Genomic DNA, 21,984 nt, shown 5'->3' with positions numbered 1-21,984 from the left:
CCTGCATAATTTACCTGTATAATTATCACTGCTTCCTTATTATTTATCTAGCAGAGAGCTTAACCTTTGGCAGTTTACAGGGAAATATCAACAAGTGTGCTTTATGTCTCCTTGATCTAAAGGTTCAATACGATGCCGAGAAAGGAGCAATAAAGTGACAAACACAAGTATGATGTTCGAAACTTGGCCGATGCCGGCCGCTTTTATTGTGAATCCTTATACTAAAATGAATTAAATTTTGATGTTAAAATTAAATAATTGTGACAGTGCCAAAATACGTAGTTTTTACGCCTGAAAAGACTATTTTATATATAATTCCCAAAGAACATAGTGCAGACGTTTTAATTTGTGGGGTTGCAAAGAGGCCATAACCTTGGGATCGCAGAGGCCAAGGAAAACCCCAAAAAGGACAAAGGAGCCTGCTGATAAGGACAGAAAGTTTCCAGATGAGTAAGTAGTGCGTAATGAGTAGAAGGTCGGAAATGTAAAGACACAAAACGTGCCACTCACCTAGGCGTAGCTAGGCGGACAAAAATATTACAAAAATAAGGCATGAAAAAATATGCCACTCAACCTGAAAACCAGGTAGGAAAAGTAAAGACACAAAACGTGCCACTCACTCTGACGAAGCAGAGCGGAATATAAAGACACAAAACGTGCCACTCACCTAGGCGAAGCTAGGCGGACAAAAATATTACAAAAATAAGGCATGAAAAAATATGCCACTCAACCTGAAAACCAGGTCGGAAAAGTAAAGACACAAAACGTGCCACTCACTCTGACGAAGCAGAGCAGAATATAAAGACACAAAACGTGCCACTCACCTAGGCGTAGCTAGGCGGACAAAAATATTACAAAAATAAGGCATGAAAAAATATGCCACTCAACCTGAAAACCAGGTCGGAAATGTAAAGACACAAAACGTGCCACTCACTCTGACGAAGCAGAGCGGAATATAAAGACACAAAATGTGCCACTCACCTAGGCGTAGCTAGGCGGACAAAAATATTACAAAAATAAGGCATGAAAAATTATGCCACGTCGTTGCTGACTGGAGTAGGATAAAGGATAAAAGAAAGGAAAATTACCGGTGGTCCTGAAAAGGTCGGGACCTGACAAAAGGGGAGATGCGCCTATGGGCCTGAAAAGGACATGTGATAAGGGTGACAATAGATATACAACAAGAAATCTCAAGGAAGTGATGTAGATATGGACTAAGAGCTATGGATAAAGGAAATGCTATGGGCCTGAAAAGGACGTGTTGGAGGACAATTTAGGAAAGCGAAACGCGAAGCCGGGAGGCCTTCCTAATGATGGCGCCCCGTAGACTACGATAAAGTTTATACTGGCCCACATCCGAGAGATGCACCCCGTCTGGCTTGATGTGGAGCCGGTTAACTCTCCGCAGACCTACGTTCTTCCAAAAGGAAATAAATGGATTTCTTAGGGGCAAGTCTGCTAGGAGAATATTGAGCTGATCTACTTGGTCATTAAACGAGGGGTGAGGGGGACGTAGCCTGTGGTGAACTTGGTTCACCACCACATGTGAAACACCAAATACGTCGTGAAAACGACGAGATAACTCCTCGCAGTGCACAGAATTGGGGAAACCGAAATCTTTCACCGCCCGTACGTCCCGACCCTGGTCGAGAAATGAACGGAGTCTATGAACAAATGAATGACCAATAACTAGAACTGCCATGGTGATCGTAAGTATGTGAGTCAAAAACTAGCAAATTATATTGAAAAAGAGAAAAAACTTACTTGTTAGCTGATCAAAATCGTACTGAGGCGAATTGAGGAGTGATCCGTTGATTGTTCTCTTGCGACTGTCGTGCGTGAGAGCAAAGTGAGAAAGAATACTATCGTACATTTCGTTAAAAGCGACGGCGCGTACCTTGTGGAACACACCTGACCTAGTTCAACCTGATTGGGCAAAAAATAGTAACGAACCAAATACTCTGATTGGATAAGAAGGATTGGCCAATCACAGCACATTGCCGATGCAGCACTGAATCCACGATTCTATGTGCAGCATTGAATCCGAGGCTTGTCAGTTCATGCAGCACTCAATCCAAGGTTTGTACAAGTATGGCAAAATTACAATGCGAATCCCGTCGGAACTAGGTTACAATCCGTCGCCATAAAACAACATTTGACTCAGCCGCCAAACTTCCCTTTATGTAATCTCATTTAATGGCCTATTAATTAGGCAAATGATTTTATAACTGACCTAAGTGATACCCAAGGGAAATTTATAGACTGACCCTCTCAAAGGTCTATATATATATATATATATATATATATATATATATATATATAATTACCTGCATAATTTACCTGTATAATTATCACTGCTTCCTTATTATTTATCTAGCAGAGAGCTTAACCTTTGGCAGTTTACAGGGAAATATCAACAAGTGTGCTTTATGTAATCTCATTTAATGGCCTATTAATTAGGCAAATGATTTTATAACTGACCTAAGTGATACCCAAGGGAAATTTATAGACTGACCCTCTCTGACCCTCTCTTTCAGGCCCATAAGTCACATCTTAAGAAAAGCACAAAACAATAATGCACAAAATAGGTGACTACCAATTCTGATGCAATAATACATTATGTTTAACTGCACAGTCAACATCAAATTTTAATTATGCACAACAGGTAACACCAACAAAAGTAAAAGCATAAGGCTTCAGGCTCATCAAAGTTCAAGTTTATACTTAGAAAGTGCCAGAATGAGAAAAATGAAATTTTCACACAAAATTGCATAAATTCAATAATAAATGATAACCCAATTGACCTGGCTTTCTAATTTGAACTACATGCCAATCCTAAAAATCATACTTGTAAGTTAAAAATAATAATAAGTTACACAGTTTTCTTTTCATAATGTTTGCAGTAGCAGTGCAAAAAAATTGTTGTCAATTTTGATGTACCATTACATAATAAATTACAGAATAATTATCACCAATTTTTGATTATTGACTATAAATAGCATGGACATGTAGAAAATTTGATTACCATTCGCCTTCATGTCTATGGGAGCTCCAAGTCCCACAATGAATATGCCAAAGAGATAATAAATATTTCACTCAAATGTATAACTTCCAGAAAAAGAAGCCAATAAGACTGCTTTTCCAACTCAGGCTGCATTTTAGTCCAGTGTTCCTTTTTTAAAGGTTTGACAGTCATAAGTAACACGGTTTTCCCATAATGGTCATCATGGCAGCAGCACCAAAAATTGTGTTTTCTTCTATTTTGATGCAACATTACATAATGCTTAACAGCATAATGACCATCAATTTTTAATAATAGAATATTAGTAACACGGACATTCAGAAAATGTGACAAGCAAAGGTCTTCAGGATAATGGAACTTCAAAGTCACACCTTGAAAATGCCAATAAGTGAAAAATTAAATTATCACAAAAAACTGTTTAATTGCCAGAAAAAATTACCAAACAGACTGCATTGTCTACTGAAGCTGTATTTTAGACCAATGTTTCTTTCCTTAAAGTTTGAGAACAGTAAGTGACATGATTTTCCTTAAATGGTCATCATGGGAGCAGTGCCCAAAATAGGGGTTTCTTCAAATTTTGATGCAACATTACATAATGTTTAACAGCATGATGACCATCAATTTTTAATAATAGAATATTAGTAACATGGACATTTAGAAAACGTGACAAGCAAAGGTCTTCAGCATCATGGAACTTCAAAGTCACACCTTGAAAATGCCAATATGTGAAAAATTAAATTTTCACAAAAAACTGTTTAATTGCCAGAAAAAATTACCAAACAGACTGCATTGTCTTCTGAAGCTGTATTTTAGACCTATGTTTCTTTCCTGTAAGTTTGAGAACAGTAAGTGACATGATTTTCCTTAAATGGTCATCATGGGAGCAGTGCCCAAAATAGGGGTTTCTTCAAATTTTGATGCAACATTACATAATGTTTAACAGCATAATGACCATCAATTTTTAATAATAGAATATTAGTAACATGGACATTTAGAAAATGTGACAAGCAAAGGTCTTCAGGATCATGGAACTTTAAAGTCACACCTTGAAAATGCCAATATGTGAAAAATTAAATTTTCACAAAAAACTGTTTAACTGCCAGAAAAAATTACCAAACAGACTGCATTGCCTACTGAAGCTGTATTTTAGACCCATGTTTCTTTCCTTAAAGTATGAGAACAGTAAGTGACATGATTTTCTTTAAATGGTCATCATGGGAGCAGTGCCCAAAATAGGGGTTTCTTCAAATTTTGATGTAATATTACATAATGTTAAACAGCATAATGACCATCAATTTTTAATCATAAAATATTAGTATCATGGATATTCAGAAAATGTGACTAGCAAAGGTCTGTAGGCTCGTGGAACTTCAAAGTCACATCTTAAAAATGCCAAAATGTAAACAAGACAGCACATTTCTGAAATGGGTTTATTTCCATTTTTAACACTTTTTTAACATAAAGCAAAATAAACAGTTTACTGCCATTTTTATATGACCAACTAAGAAAATTGATGAGATGGGAAAAATTTCAATAGAACAGTGTTAAATGTCCAATTCCCTCCATTCTGAGATTCTGAACATAGTGGATGATTGAATCTGACAAACTGCAATGATATGAGTTTATTTCCATTTTTGACACTTTATTACACAATACACGATAACAAGTTTACCATCTTTTTTACATAATCAACTAACAATGTTGTAAAGATGCAGGAAATATCAAACAAGCACTTTTACATATCTTATTAGTTAAATAATGAGACTGTTAACATGCCTAATAATTGAATCTGAAGACATGTGAAAAAACAGTATAACTTCTAAAATAATGGCCCAATTATGCTGATTTTCGAACTCTACCTGCGTTTTAGTAAGATTGACCACTCCTGTGAGTAAAATGACAATTGGCCAATCTGTTTTTCTTATATTGTGTTATCAGTGTTGCATATATGTTGAAAAAAGTGAAAAAACAGCATAACTCCCCTAAAAATGGCCTGATCATGCTGATTTTCAAACTTGACCTGCGGATTATGAATATTCATCAGTTTTGTAAGTTTCAAGCCAAAAAGTAAAAATGGTTTTCCACTTATCGTGTTATCGGTGCTGCATATATGCTGAAAAAAGTGAAAAAACAGCATAACTTCCCTACAAGTCACCCCATCATGCTGATTTTTGAATTCGACCTGCGTATTATGAATATTCATCAGTTCTGCAGGTTTCAAGCCAAAAGAAAAAACGGTTCTTCACTTATGGTGTTATCGGTGAAAGTGCACGACGGCGACGACGGCGATGACGGCGACGACAGACGCAGATGATGGCTATATGTACAGACACATCTGTGTCTGTACATAAAAAGTGAAAAAACAGCATAACTTCCCTACAAGTCACCCCATCATGCTGATTTTCGAACTCAACCTGCGTATTATGAATATTCATCAGTTCTGCAGGTTTCAAGCCAAAAGAAAAAACGGTTCTTCACTTATCGTGTTATCGGTGAAAGTGCACGACGGCGACGACGACAGACGCAGATGATGGCTATATGTACAGACACATTTGTGTCTGTACATAAAAATAAAGCCATTCACACATACTCGTCCCAAACTGATAGAACATAGGACACAGTCTCTCTAAAATCCATGGCCTCCACCTCTGCATCAGAAAACCAGATGGGTCCCATATAGAACTTCCCACAAATGTCCACATCTTGGAATTCTACTTTCATAAAATTTGCAGGGTCTAGTCCAGCCAATGGTATCTTGATAATGCAGTAGGACAAAAATGGGTCTTCTTCTTTTCTGCAATGTAAAACATAAATATTAATAAATGCATTTGTATGTGGAATATGAATTCTAAACTAAAGAGAAAATCCAAAGAAACTATGCATACAGAAATCTAATATCTTATCGTGTCAATTCTAAGGAAAACTACCCCAACTGCAGAGGTTCCCAAAACTATCAGGGGCGCAATTCAGAGATATTTTCTGACAGTCTTCCAAATTATCTTTGTTAATCCATCTCCATTTTTGACCATCTTTCGACAGAAAAAATTAGATACCCGTCAATATAAACTTGAAAATCTAACCGTCTTGCAGAAGACCAGAAGATGGCCTCAATCTGTCCCTGACTATCCTCTACCAACAGCAAGCCTCTGCCATGTTTGAAACTCAGGGGGAAGAAAACAGACCAGAAAAAAATATTTGTTTGAAACCTTAAACTCATTATGCATAGTGTAACATTTTTGCACAAGGAAAAACTTTCTTTTCTAACTTGTGTCAAAGTGAAATTGTTTTTTATACACATAAAGTGGATTTCACTGACCGTTGTAATAGTATGTAATAGTTACACCACGAGACAGGGAGGTGCATGGGACATAATTTAAGCACGTGAACTGATGTCATTTAAACCTCGTGGACTAAGGCTGTATCTTACTCAATATATCAAGTAAAAAGTCAGGGCCTGGTTTCATCAAGGCTGCATAGCGCTATCCAGTGGCTAAAAATGGCCGCTATCCTCTGGACAGCGCTATCCAGCCTTGATGAAACCGGGCCCAGGTGTGGTGTAGCTGTCCTTCATGCATGATATGTGTTGTTGAGAAATGCCACATTAATTTTGTATCTTTAGCTCTCAACATCTATGATATAAGGAATAATATTCACTGAAAACATGTACTACAAAAATGATGGTTTATATCTGTCTAACCTGAAGGAAACAACAGTTCCTCTGGTCGATTCATCAACAGAGCAGTTGTAGACGTAGCAGTCTTCTTCTTCATCAAGAGCAGTCAGTGTAGGCACACTCCCTCCAGGAAAACTGGACTGTGAACATAAAAAGAGATCTTGCAATTTCTCTGCTAGACCATGAACACAGTTTCAATACATCAAGGATGGCTGTGCTAAATCCTTACTGAATTAGATCTTTGTCACTAACAGTCTTTATTAAATGTCACTTAGTTGGAGTAACAGTACTGAACTTATAACAAGGCAGCAAAGCTGTCAAATGTACAGACAAAAAAACAGAAAATAAAGATGCAAATAAGTGAAAAATTTAATTTTCACAAAAAACTGTTAAATTGCCAGAAAAATTTACCAAACAGACTGCATTGCCTATTGAAGCTGTATGTTAGACCCATGTTTCTTTCCTGTAAGTTTGAGAACAGTAAGTGACATGATTTCCCTTAAATGGTCATCATAGGAGCAGTGCCCAAAATAGGGGTTTCTTCAAATTTTGATGCAACATTACATAATGTTGAACAGCATGATGACAATCAAATGTTATTAATAAAATATAAGTAACATGGACATTCAGAAAATGTGACAAGCAAAAGTCTTCAGGATCATGGAACTTTAAAGTCACACCTTGTAAATGCCAATATGTGAAAAATTAAATTTTCACAAAAAACTGTTTAACTGCCAAAAAAAAAAAAAAAAAAAAAAAAAAAAAATACCAAACAGACTGCATTGCCTACTGAAGCTGTATTTTAGTCCCAGGTTTCTTTCCTGTAAGTTTGAGAACAGTAAGTGACATGATTTTCCTTAAATGGTCATCATGGAAGCAGTGCCCAAAATAGGGGTTTCTTCTAATTTTGATGCCCTATTACATAATGTTTAACAGCTTAATGACCATCAATTTTTAATTATAAAATATTTGTATCACAGATATTCAGAAAATGTGACTAGCAAAGGTCTTTAGGCCCATGGAACTTCAAAGTCACACCTTGAAAATGCCAAAATGTAAACAAGACAGCACTGTTCTGAAATGGGTTTCTTTCCATTTTTAACACTTTTTTAACATAAAACAAAATAAACATTTTACTGCCATTTTTATATGACCAACTAAGAAAATTGATGAGATGGGAAAACTATCAATAGAACAGTGTTAAATGTCCAATTTCCTCCATTCTGAGATTCTGAACATAGTGGATGATTGAATCTGACAAACTGCAATGATATGAGTTTATTTCCATTTTTGACACTTTATTACACAATACATGATAACAAGTTTACCATGTTTTTTACATAATCAACTAACAATGTTGTAAAGATGCAGGAAATATCAAACAAACACTTTTAGGCATCTTATTAGTTAAATAATGAGACTGTTAACATGCTTAATAATTGAATCTGAAGACATGTGAAAAAACAGTATAACTTCTAAAATAATGGCCCGATTATGCTGATTTTCGAACTCATCCTGCGTTTTAGTAAGATTGACCACTCCTGTGAGTATAATTACAATTGGCCAATCTGTTTTTATGTTTCTTATATTGTGTTATCAGTGTTGCATTTATATTGAAAATAGTGAAAAAACACCATAAATTCCCTAAAAATGGCCCAATCATGCTGATTTTTGAACTTGACCTGCGTATTATGAATATTCATCAGTTCTGTAAGTTTCAAGTCAAAAGGTAAAATGGTTTTCTACTTATCGTGTTATCGGTGCTGCATATATGCTGAAAAAAGTGAAAAAACAGCATAAATTCCCTAAAAGTGACCCAATCATGCTGATTTTCGAACTCGACCTGCGTATTATGAATATTCATCAGTTCTGTAAGTTTCAAGTCAAAATGTAAAATGGTTTTCCACTTATCGTGTTATCGGTGCTGCATATATGCTGAAAAACATGAAAAAACAGCATAAATTCCCTAAAAGTGACCCGATCATGCTGATTTTCGAACTTGACCTGCGTATTATGAATATTCATCAGTTCTGTAAGTTTCAAGTCAAAAGGTAAAATGGTTTTCCACTTATCGTGTTATCGGTGCTGCATATATGCTGAAAAAAGTGAAAAAACAGCATAAATTCCCTAAAAGTGACCCGATCATGCTGATTTTCGAACTTGACCTGCGTATTATGAATATTCATCAGTTCTGCAAGTTTCAAGTCAAAAGGTAAAATGGTTTTCCACTTATCGTGTTATCGCTAAAAGTGCACGGTGACGACGGCAACGACGGCGACGACAGACGCAGATGATGGCTATATGTACAGACACATCTGTGTCTGTACATAAAAATGCCTTCACACATTACAATTAAAGCATATTACAAAGTTTGCATTATAATATCATTTGTTTCTGACTGTATATTATCATTGTTTATGTGGCACACAATTAAGAATTCTCTTTTATAGAACGTATGCACTGCACTTGCAACTTTAATTGACAGAAATACTAACCCTGATGACCAAGGGCATTGTTGGACATTCAAAGTTCCAGCCCCTGAACTCCCCTGCCTGCTGCCCCTGGGTGACCAGGGTGGGGTACCACTCCAGATTAGGAATCATGTACGTATTCAGACAGACGCCATTCAGAATCACTTGGAGATACATTGGCAGCTGCTATGAGACAGAAAAATGTAGGTTCATGTTTTATAGTTACTTATAATAATACTTTTTGAACAAAATAAATATATCATTTTCCACAAAGGAATGCTATCGGCGTTAGCAATACTTACAAAGAAATTTTGAGTCAAAAGCTTAAAAAAGGTGAACATACCATTAACTTTGTGTCAGTTAGTACATTTGTGTAAGTAACTAAAATGACATATCATGAAAAAGTAACATAACAAGCATGGTACTTTAATGGGTCAGTCTATGGTCGGCCGAAAGACAGCACAAAAAGGGTGAAATTTGACCTGCATGATGATATTAATTTAAAGATAAGAAACGCTTGAGCATTAACTTTATTTCTCCCTTTTCCATTTCCTCTTGCTTTAATTTCGCACATAAAACCAATTGTCGCACAAAACTGAACGCTCTCCCATGTGCGTTTTCCTATATGTAGTATATTGTGTGAGTGTATGTTTGTGTTTAAATGAGGTGAGTAAGTGGATAATGGCCGTGCGTAAGACTGAGATTGTGTACGAAAGTAAAAGTGTGCACGTGGTACATGTCTGTTTGTTAAGCGATGAAAAGAATGGTGTGACTCATTGTCGTACATACATATATATCAACGAAAACGTTATGTCTGTCAATACATTAAAATGCTATTATGAGTTTTGATTTTAGTATATTATCCTTAAATGTCCGGGGGCTTAATAACTTTAAAAAAAGAAAGGGAGTATTTAGGTGGCTACATAAAAGGCCTGAAAATGTTTTCCTCCTACAAGAAACCTACAGCTCGCAGAAAGTCGAAAAATTATGGCGCGCTCAGTGGGGTGGAAAGGTTTGGTATAATCATGGTACTGGGCATAGCAAAGGGGTGATGATTTTATTTAAAAATAACATAGAATATGACATTATAGACACAGTTACAGACCCGGATGGTCGTCTTCTAGGCGTGAAAATTAAAATTGGTACGAGCACTTTTCTTATGTGTAATATATATGCCCCAAATCAAATAAATGAACAAGTTGAATTTTACAGATTTCTCTATAAAGAACTAGCTAAATATGAATCTGATTATGTAATTATAGGGGGTGACTTCAACTGCACATTGTCCAAGCTAGATAAACATGGTGGACTGTCCACACACATTAAAGATAAAGTTATACATGAAATACAAACTATTATGAAAAAATATCATTTAAATGACACATGGAGAAAGTTCCATGGTGCAGAAAGAAGATACACATGGAAAAACTCCGAATCAAAAATTTCCTGCAGACTAGACTACTGGATAACATCTAACGAACTTATAGAAAATTGTTTTATAGAAAAGGCGGAGATACTGTACGCACCTTACACTGATCATGATGCAATATCTTTGTTTTTAAAGACAAAAGATGTGACAGTTAGAGGGCGAGGGTTTTGGAAACACAATAATACTTTACTAGGAGACGAAAGATATATTAACGAAATGAAAGTTGTAATTAATGAAGCAAAAAACAGATACAATTACTTAGAGGACCGTGGTTTAGCATTTGATATGATAACCATGGAAATACGGCAGTTTTCAATAAAATTTTCAAAGCAAAAATCTAAACAACATAGAGAAAATGAAAGAGACATTTGGAAAAAAATCAACGTGCTACAAGCCGAGATAGACAATCAATTTAATAAAGAAAAAGCTAAAGAATTAGAAAAACTTAAGACTGAATATGATTTAATCTTAGAAGCTAAAACTGAAGGTGCAATAATGCGCAGTAAAGTGAGATGGTACGAAAAGGGCGAACGCAATACAAATTACTTTATCAACTTGGAAAAACGGAATCGGGTCAGAAATACAATTACAAAACTAGAAATTAATGATACACTTACAGTAACTAACGATAAAGATATTCTACAAGAACAGGAAAAGTTTTATGAAAATTTGTACACCTCACAGAACACTACCTTTAACGAGAGAATCTCAAACAAATTTTTCAATGTACAAAACATACCCCAAATTCCAAACAACCTAAAAATTGCATGTGAAGGAAAGCTAACCATCAACAAGTGCAAAAACGCACTCAAAGAACTTACAAAAAAGAAGAATAAAACCCCGGGTGTCGATGGGCTCTCCGCAGAATTTTACATGAAATTCTGGGAAGAATTAGGAGAGGAAATTGCAGACTGTTTAAATTTTGCTTTTGAAACTGGTCAGTTAAATATTAGCCAACGGCAGGGCCTAATAACACTAATTCCCAAAAAAGACAAGGATAGACACCGTTTGGAAAACTGGCAACCTATTTCTTTGCTAAGCGTAAGCTACAAATTAGCCGCAAAAGCACTTGCAAAACGAATGGAAATGACTTTACCAACCATTATCAACAAAAACCAAACCGGGTACGTTAAAAAAAGATATATCGGTGAAAATATAAGACTCATCTGGGATCTTATGTACTCAACAAAAAGGCAAAATAAAGAAGGGATGGCAATTTTCTTAGATTTTAAAAAAGCGTTCGATTGCATTGAATGGGAATTTATAAAAAAATGCCTGAAAATATTCAACTTTGGCCCTGACTTCATTCAGTGGTTTGACATTATGTACGCCAATGCTTCCAGTTGTATTACAAACAACGGATATTCCTCGCGATTCTTTTCAATTACAAGAGGTGTAAGACAAGGATGCCCACTGTCCGTCCCTCTATTCGTGCTGGCCGTAGAAATACTAGCCTGCGCAATACGCGCAGATCCATCCATACGGGGAATTACTATTGATTGTCATGAACACAAATTATGCCAATATGCCGACGATACAACGCTATTTCTAAATGATGTTGGATCCGCTAAAAACGCATTGAAATTAATATCTGAATTCAAACAAATTTCTGGTTTAGAACTAAACTTGAGCAAGTCCGAAGCCCTGTGGCTTGGAAGCAATAGATTCAACGACGAAACACCCCTCGGGTTGGTATGGCCGGATAGACCAATAAAAGCTCTCGGAATTAATTTCTCTTACGATTACGAAAGCTGCAGGTTTCTAGACTTCGATAGTAAAGTTGATCAAATTGAAAAGCTGCTTAACCTTTGGTCCAGCAGAGACCTCACATGGATTGGAAAGATACAAATACTGAAAACATTGGGTCTGGCTAAACTGGTTTATGCTAATACAGTTCTTGAGACCCCAAATGATATCATTTTGAGGATAGATGCTTTATTCAAAAAATTTCTATGGAATGATAAAAAACCAAAATTAAAGCAAAATACATTAATAGCCCCAAAGAGTAAAGGTGGTTTAAATTTGACGCATGTGCCATCGCACGTGCGGTCTCTGAAGGCCTCAATGGTTAAGCGCATAATGTTAGCTGACAACGATGATCCGTGGGTTATAAACATACTGAAATATTTAAGAAGTGTGGGAGGAAAACTTATTTTCAGTTGTAATTATGAACTGAAGAATATTAACATTTCGGACATACCACCTTTTTACGTAGCCATGCTGGATGCATGGAGTGATTTAATACAAACAGACCCTAATAATGCCTCCGATATAAAGAAACAGATAATATGGAATAATAGATTCATACTTGTAAACAAAAAATCAATATATCTAAGGCATTGGTCAAAAGCCGGAGTAAATTATATGCAAGATATTATAAATATTAATGGTGAATTTATATCATTAGAAGAAATAATAAATCAACACAACTTCGACATTAAGCTGCCGAATTTTCTAGAATACGAAAAAGTTCCGATATCATGGTTACGTAAACTTCGGGAAAATGCAGAAACAGTTGACAACACAGACTCAGATGAGATAGTATGGACTCTAGCCTCTACAAAAACCATTTACGATAAGCTAATAGAAAGAAATGTAATAAATTTACCCACAGCAAGTTTGCATCTTATCAAATCAGGCGTAAGTGAAAATGATTGGCAGAGAGTTTTCTTGATACCATTTGAGTCTGTCAAAGAAACTCAACTACAAGTAATGCAATACAGAATAATTCACAATGTGCTGTACACAAATTCTACACTGTTCAAAATGAAAATAGTTACTAGCCCAGGATGTATTAACTGCCATATGAAAGAAACAATAATACATCATTTTGTAGAATGTGTACGTGCAAGAAATTTTTGGATTGCATTTGAAAACTGGTGGAACATTCCGAATAACACCATACACTTCAGAAAAAATGAAAAAACTATAATGTACGGGTGTCTGTCAAGCGACCAGCGCGTAAAAGCTTTAAATTTCTGTATTATTGTGGCTAAACAATTCATAAACAAAAATTCAGAAAATCCATCAGTCTATGATTTTGAACTGTTTCTACATTTTCTTAGTCAGAAGAAGAAAATAGAAAAATACATTGCTATAAAGACAGGAAAAGAAGACAGGTTCAATACAAAATGGAAACGCATTCCTACCATAACGTGTTAAAATTTTCACCTCTAGTACGCTATAGTTGCCGTTATGTAGTTCACAACAAGCATGTATACGTGTAGTATGTATGGATGGATGAGTGAGTGAAAGTAAGTCTATATATTTATGTTCTTATTTATTTATCAGTATTTAATTACCTTAATTATTATCAGTATCATATGTATTTAATCTTTGATTTTCTGTCTAAATATTTCATTGTATATGTTATAGTTGCCGAGATGTAGCTCACAACAAGCATGCATACGCGTAGTATGTATGGATGGATGAGTGAGTGAGTGTAAATCTATATATTTATGATCTTTTTATTTACCTATTAGTATTTAATTACCGTAATTATCACCAGCATTGTATTACATGCATTCAATCTTTGATTATCTGCTTAAATATTTTATTATATATGTGTATTTTCTTTTTTTTTTTTTGAGTGAATAAATGCAAAAAAAAAAAAAAAAAAAAAAAAAAAAAAAAAAAAAAAAAAAAAAAAAAAAGTAACATAACATAGTAAGTGAAAAGTATGAAATTTTGCCATATATGAGAAAATCCAAATAACACATCTTTATTAAATTTTTTATTCTTTTTATTTCAAGATTTATGATCTATCCTCATTCACAAAAACATACTTTCTAATAAGAACCGAGCCACAATAAATTTTTCTGGTCTCACTGTCAAAATATTCATTCATATTATATTTTGCTGAGTAAAGATAATCAAATGTTTTAATTAAATGAGAAATTGATCCATCTTTTCTCTGGTGATCTGGATGCTCTAGTAGGTACAACTGTCAGGTGCAAATGTAATATATTTAATCATTTACCATGAATTATATTATCAAGATACATTTTTATGTAAGAACATTTCTATTTATTACAGATATTGTACTTGACTGAAAGTTAAAAAAATTCAATATGTTGCTTACCACAACAGATGCATCTTCATCTATCAACTTTGTCACTCCATTTTGGTCAAAACTGAAAAAGTATTTAATGTTGATGCAAATCCTAGTAACTTTATTGGCATGTACTCAGAAAACAATACTTATAAAATGATAATAAACATAACAAATTTCAAAATTTAAATTCTATCAAAATCTGAAAATGCCATCTTGAACTGCACTGAGGATTGTTTCTTAATTTAACAAAATCACAATGGAGGCATTTAATTTAAACCAAAGAAATTGTGGAGCACACATCTAAGAAAAATTCCATATTCTTTATATAGTATATCTTTAAATCAAGTCTAATATTTGTCAGTCTGTGAAAAATTCAAATACGTAAAAAAGGATCTGAATTCAATGATTCTTTACCGCTCCATGGATCCAGGGTACACAGCTACTTTCAGAGTTAAAACATCTCCTTTCTCTAGAGAACGGAGCAGACCGTAGGAAGCTGCTGGATAATCAGCCTGCTGCCCTACCATCAGTGTCACTGTCCCACCCTCCCCAATCAACAACTTCAATTCTTTGTCTTGAAGAAAACTGAAAGTAGATTGTAATGAACATGACAGAGAACCACAAAAAATTCTTAGAGATTTTTTTCGTGAAAAATGACTTTGGAGAAAAATTGAAAATGGTGATTAAAACTGGTGGTTTACTGTTTATTTTTATTGCAAGCATAAATATCTACTATCTCAGTGCAAGAGATCTGAATATAATGAAACTGGAAGATGCTCATCATGGAAAGTTTTTTTAACAAGTCAGTATAATATTTGACATAGAATATATCTAAAAAACTCAGAAAAAATGCCCTTTCTGTTTACCTGCTAACATTTATTTGCATTTTGTTATATGACAGATCCAAATTTACTACATTTTTCAAAATAATAATAATAATAAATATAACAAAGAAATCAATAAGTACAAAAATAACTATTTTTAACAATTACCTAGTCAGCAAAACAATGCCCTGAAAGTCTTGGTTCAAGTATTTCATGGCAGAAATATTGACTATCTGATGGACAGTGCCATCTAGAGGGTATTCACAACGGTAGGTGGTCATCGCTGCTTCGTGTGTCACAAGATTATTCATCAGAGACCCATAGCCAGGGTCCACCCTCGCATGAATAGTGCCCTGAAACGTGTCAGTTGTACATTATCATCATAAAGAGATAAAATAAAAGGGAATGTTTGCATGATTCTGTGAGATAATTGACACATACTGTGGGATAATTCATGTATAAAAATATAATACTAGGCAATAATGTGAACAAAAATTTGACTTAGGGCGCATTCCCATAGATTTTACATCGATCTATCCCCGTGGGGAGTCTCACTAGATTACTGTCAGATAATCCGGCTTAAGTGTCCGTCCCGCCTACTACAAGCTGTAAGGGGGTAATTAACTTTCGTGCCCGCGCGGCTGACAGCTATTTAGCGTGAACCCCCAGGGAGTTAGGTCGATCTAGTTGGATTGATCTAATCTCTGGGAATGGGGTCTTAGTATAATTAATGCATACAATTTGAATTCTTTTACAAATTCAGTGGTCTCTTAAACAACAGACAAATACATGTTTTGATTCCAATTTTTCAGTACAAACTGCCTCAACCAAGCAATGAAAAAAACATGCACACTATCAAACTCACTAAAACGTAAGCACAATGTCTGCACAGTCCACAGCGACGACAAGCACAGATTTCTGTGTCACATCCACATTCCTCCAAGTTTTCAAACATGACCGGGAGGTGCCACTCTGTGCCCAGGTGACAGGTTTCCTGACCAGAGTCCAGCTGTTTGAGAGACGATGCCCACACCTCTCCAGAACTAGAAAAAAAACAAAAAACATCCAATTTGATACTTTTAAAAAGTTTCCATTAATTTCTTAGATTTATTCCCACAGATTTATTTTCAGAGCTTTTTAATCACTCTCTGATCCACAAACATACGTCAGAGCATTCTTTATGTTCAAATAACAATAATTTGTTCATACATTCTCTTTTCTAAAATCAATACTTCCATTAAGATGTTCATGTCTAGTGATTCAAGTCAAAAGAATTATCTCTCCTATAGATGTCTCTGCAGTCAGCGTAAGGCATACCTGAGTCTCCTCTCCTTTACGCCGTTCCATGGACATGTTTTCCCCTTATCTGAGCAGTTGTTACACCGAGTGCACACGGTCACCTTGTAGTCCCAAGGGTATGTCCCATCTGGCCGGCTCCACACATGTTCCTGGCATAGGCAAGGGTCCACCTTTATGTCCAGCAGCTCGGACAGGTCACCTGTGATTGAAGTTAGATAATGATTATATTTTGAACTCTACACTGTAAATGTTCACATTTCCCAGCTTTCTTGACTAGTGTTTTATCTGGATCACAGAAAACGTTTTTAAACTACTGATCTAAGACAAATGCACAATATATGAATGTAAAAGTAATAAAACGATAAACAAAAGCAACACATATTATCTGAACACTCTACTAACAAACAAATGAAAAACCATACTACATGTATGTATATAAATAAAGGAAATCAGTGGCATATTTCTGGTGGAGCAACTCTGTACTGCTTGAAAAGCATGACTCACTTATGACTGAATATAGCAATCTTGAATAAAAACAAGGCAGCAAAGCTGTCAAATGTACAGACAAAAACACAAAATAAAAATGCAGAAAATGGTTCATTTTGTCAATTTTGATGCCTACAATAGCACTGTCAATCAACACTGAAATTTAATCATGCACAACAGGTGACATCGTCAATAACAGGAGCTGATCCAGAGATATTTTCTGACAGTATTCCAAATTATCTTTGTTGATTCATCCTACATTTTTGATGGTCTTCCAACAGAAAAAAGAGATACCCATCAATGTGAACTTTAAAATCTGAAAGACCCAGAAGATGGCCTCAATCCACCCCTGCAATAAGATTACAGTTTCAGGACCAAATTCACATAATGAAAATCCCAATATCTAAATAATGATGACAGTGCATAAAATAATATTACATAATGTTTAAAGACATAAAAACCAATGCAACTGCTTATGTGGAAATACAGAAAATGTGAAGAGCTTCAGGTGGATGGGAGCTGAAAATGCCAGTGTTTGAAAAAAAAAAATTAAAAAGAAAACACAAAAATATCCCATTAAAGCTGCTATTCAAACTTTTAATCTTGCTGTAATAACATGATATGAATAACCCCAATGTGTTTGAGGATAATAAGACACTGTTATTCATCTATTTTTTTGTTTTGTTTTGTTAACTTATTTGCAATATTAAACAACATTTACCTGCATAATTATCATAGATTCCTAATTATGTGACATAGTTAAGAGAGCTTAACCTATGGGACTTTACTGGGAAGTCTCAGCGTGTGTTTTATGTAATCTTATTTAATGGGCACTTGGAAATCAATTAGGCAAATGATTTTATAGCTCTGAATTTAGCTTGTGACTACCCCAAGGGGCAATTACCACCATCCATACGCAGTAGCCCCATATAGCACTCTATAGAGCTACATTGCTTCCAAAACAGAAAACAATCACACTGATTTTCCAACACAAACTGCACATCAGTCTTACGAAACTTTTCAGTAAGTTTGAGTATCATAAGTAACATGGTTTTTCCTTAATGGTCATTCTGGCAGCCATTTCCAAAATTAGGGTTTTCTTCAACTTTTATGCAATATAACATAATGACCATCAATTTTTAATAATAAAATAAAAGTATCATGTATTTACAGAAAATGTGACATGGAAATGTCTTCAAGGCCATGGAAGTTCAGAGTCACACTTTCAAAATGCTAAAATGTAAACAAAAGATAACTGTATTGAATTGATTTTCTTTCCATTTTCAACATCTTTTTTTCATATAACAAAATAATCAATTTACTGTCATTTTTAAATGAACAACTAAGAAAATTGCTAACATAGGAAAAATATCAATAGAACAATTTTAAATGTCCATTTTGCTCCATTCTGAGATTCTGAACATGGTGAATGATTGAATCTGACAAACTGTAAAGATATGAGTTTATTATTATTTCCATTTTTGACACTTTGTTACATAATACACAATAACAGATTAACCATCTTTTTTATATAATCAACTAACAATATTGTTAAGATGCAGAAAATGTCAAAAGAACACCTTTACACATTTAATTAGTTCACAGAGAAGATTGTTAACATGCCTAAGAATTAAATCAAAGGAAAAAAAACCCACTTATATACAAAAAAAGGCATAACTTCACCAAAACTGAACCATTTTCAAACTTCATCTGTATTTCAGTAAGACTGATCTCCCCTGTAAATTTCAAGACAATTGGCCAATTGATTTTTCTTGAAATGCGTTAGCGGTATTGCATACATGCTGAAAAAAGTGAAAAAAACAGCATAACTTCCATAAAATTGGTCCGATCACGCTGATTTTCAAACTTTGCCTATGTAATATGAATATTCATCAGTTCTGTAAGTTTCAAGCCAAAAGGTAAAACAGTTTTTCACTTATCGTGTATCAGTGTTGCATATATGCTAAAAAATGAAAAAATAGCATAACTTCCATAAAAATGGCCCGATCAAGCTGATTTTCAAACTTGACCTGCATATTATGAATATTCATCAGTTCTGTAAGTTTCAAGCCAAAAGGTAAAATGGTTTTCCACTTATCATGTTATCGGTGCTGCATATATGCTGAAAAAAGTGAAAAAACAGCATAAATTCCCTAAAAATGACCCAATCATGCTGATTTTCCAACTTGACCTGTGTATTATGAATATTCATCAGTTCTGTAAGTTTCAAGCCAAAAGGTAAAATGGTTTTCCACTTATTGTGTTATGGGTGCTGCATATATGTAGAAAAAAGTGAAAAAACAGCATAAATTCCCTAAAAATGACCCGATCATGCTGATTTTCGAACTTGACCTGCGTATTAAGAATTTTCATCAGTTCTGTAAGTTTCAAGCCAAAGGGTAAAATGGTTTTCCACTTATTGTGTTATCGGTGCTGCATATATGCTGAAAAAGTGAAAAAACAAGTAATTTTTTAAAAAATGGCCAGATCATGCTGATTTTCGAACTTGACCTGCATATTATGAATATTTATCAGTTCTGTAGGTTTAAAGCTACAAGGCAGCAATTGTTGATTATTATTATTGTCCTCTTTGGCCCACTTCTGACAGTTCCTGAAAATTTCAGCAAAATCGGTACATAACTTTTTGAGTTATGTTGATGACAGACAAACAGGGGTGAAAATATAACCTCCTTGGCAGAGGTAAATATAATTCCAAAGAAGCTGCTATTCAAACTTTTAATCTTTGAGTTTGATGTATATATATATATACAATCATAAGTAACACGGTTTTCCCATAATGGTCATCATGGCAGCAGCACCAAAAATTGTGTTTTCTTCTATTTTGATGCAACATTACATAATGCTTAACAGCAAAATGACCATCAATTTTTAATAACAAAATAAACATGTCATGGATTTTCAGAAAATGTGACTAGTATGGGTCTTCAAGCCTGTGGAGGTTCTAAGTTGCACCTTGAAATTGCCAATAAGTGAAAAATTAAATTTTCACAAAAAACTGCCAGAGAAATTTACCAAACAGTATGCATTGCCTACTGAGGCTGTATGTTAGACCCATGTTTCTTTCTTGTAAGTTTGAGAACAGCAAGTGACATGTTTTCCCTTAAATGGTCATCATAGGAGCAGTGCCCTAAATAGGGGTTTCTTCAAATTTTGATGCAACGTTACATAATGTTTAACAGCATAATAACCATCAAATGTTATTAATAAAATATTAGTAACATGGACATTCAGAAAACATGACAAGCAAAGGTCTTCAGGCCCATGGAACTTCAAAGTCACAACTTGAAAATGCCAAAATGTAAACAAGACAGCACTGTCCTGAAATGGGTTTATTTCCATTTTTAACACTTTTTAACATAAAACAAAATAAACATTTTACTGCCATTTTTATATGACCAACTAAGAAAATTGATGAGATGGGAAAAGTATCAATAGAACAGTGTTAAATGTCCAATTTCCTCCATTCTGAGATTCTGAACATAGTGGATGATTGAATCTGACAAACTGCAATGATATGAGTTTATTTCCATTTTTGACACTTAATTACACAATACATGATAACAAGTTTACCATGTTTTTTTACATAATCAACTAACAATGTTGTAAAGATGCAGGAAATATCAAACAAACACTTTTACGCATCTAATTAGTTCAATAATGAGACTGTTAACATGCCTAATAATTGAATCTGAGGAAATGTGAAAAAACAGTATAACTTCTAAAATAATGGCCCGATTATGCTGATTTTCGAACTCAACCTGCGTTTTAGTAAGATTGACCACTCCTGTGAATATAATGCCAATTGGCCAATCCGTTTTTCTTATATTGTGTTATCAGTGTTGCATTTATATTGAAAAGTGAAAAAACAGCATAAATTCCCTAAAAATGGCCCAATCACGCTGATTTTCAAACTTGACCTGCGTATTAAGAATTTTCATCAGTTCTGTAAGTTTCAAGCCAAAAGGTAAAATGGTTTTCCACTTACTGTGTTATCGGTGCTGCATATATGCTGAACAAGGCAGCAAAGCTGTCAAATGTACAGACAAATAAAGATGCAAAAAAAGGTCATTTTGTCAATTTTGATGCAATAATAAATAATGCTTATAATAGCACTGTCAGTCAACACTGAATTTTAATCATGCACAACAGGTAACATGGTCAATAACAGGAGCGGACCCTGAGATATTTTCTGACAGTATTCCAAAGTATCTATGTTGATCCATCCTCCATTTTGATGGTCTTCCAACAGAAAAAAATAGATACCAGTCAATATAAACTTAATAACCTGTCTTCAAGAAGACCCAGAAGATGGTCTCAATCCACCCCTTCAATAAGATTGCAGTTTCAGGACCATGAGAGACTATAGTCACATGATGAAAGTCTCAATATTTGAAAAATGATGACAGTGCATAAAATAATTTTATATAATGTTTAAAGACATAAAAAACAATACAATTGCTTATGTGGAAATACAGAAAATGTGCAGAGCCTCGAGCAGATGAGAGTTAAAAGTCACAAATGCAAGTGTTTGAGAAAAAATTGTAAAGGAAAACATAACAAAACTAGAAAACCACCGAGAGTGCAGACCTCTGCCAAGGCAGCAATTGTTGATTATTGTTGATTATTGATTGATTATTGAGCCAGACCACCACTAAAAACTAATCATTGTCCTCTTTGGCCCAATTCTGACAGTTCCTGAAAATTT

General features: G+C 34.6%; 2 protein-coding genes across 2 annotated transcripts in view; one reads left to right on the top strand and one right to left on the bottom strand.

Annotated features, from left to right (window-relative positions):
• The window catches only part of LOC147763043 (RNA helicase MOV-10-like), a 296,407-nt gene that overhangs the window by 81,762 nt on the left and 192,661 nt on the right, over positions 1 to 21,984 (top strand). The gene's annotated exons all lie outside the window — the stretch shown is intronic.
• LOC147763052 (uncharacterized) overlaps positions 1 to 21,984 on the bottom strand; it is a 116,554-nt gene that overhangs the window by 58,961 nt on the left and 35,609 nt on the right. Inside the window, exons 25-32 of the mRNA XM_087008730.1 lie at positions 16,791 to 16,971; positions 16,339 to 16,516; positions 15,642 to 15,826; positions 15,064 to 15,234; positions 14,677 to 14,728; positions 9,191 to 9,352; positions 6,720 to 6,835; positions 5,613 to 5,816 (exon numbers count right to left, since the gene is read on the bottom strand). Coding sequence (XP_086864856.1) covers positions 5,613 to 5,816; positions 6,720 to 6,835; positions 9,191 to 9,352; positions 14,677 to 14,728; positions 15,064 to 15,234; positions 15,642 to 15,826; positions 16,339 to 16,516; positions 16,791 to 16,971 — 1,249 coding nt within the window. The remainder of the gene's footprint in view (positions 1 to 5,612; positions 5,817 to 6,719; positions 6,836 to 9,190; positions 9,353 to 14,676; positions 14,729 to 15,063; positions 15,235 to 15,641; positions 15,827 to 16,338; positions 16,517 to 16,790; positions 16,972 to 21,984) is intronic.

Source organism: Lingula anatina, chromosome 3 (genome assembly GCF_051362555.1).
Source record: "Lingula anatina isolate TDL-2025a chromosome 3, LinAna3.0, whole genome shotgun sequence".
Taxonomy (NCBI): Eukaryota; Metazoa; Brachiopoda; class Lingulata; order Lingulida; family Lingulidae; genus Lingula; species Lingula anatina.
Note: the sequence above shows the minus strand (reverse complement) of the source record. Positions and strands in the feature narration are given on the sequence as shown.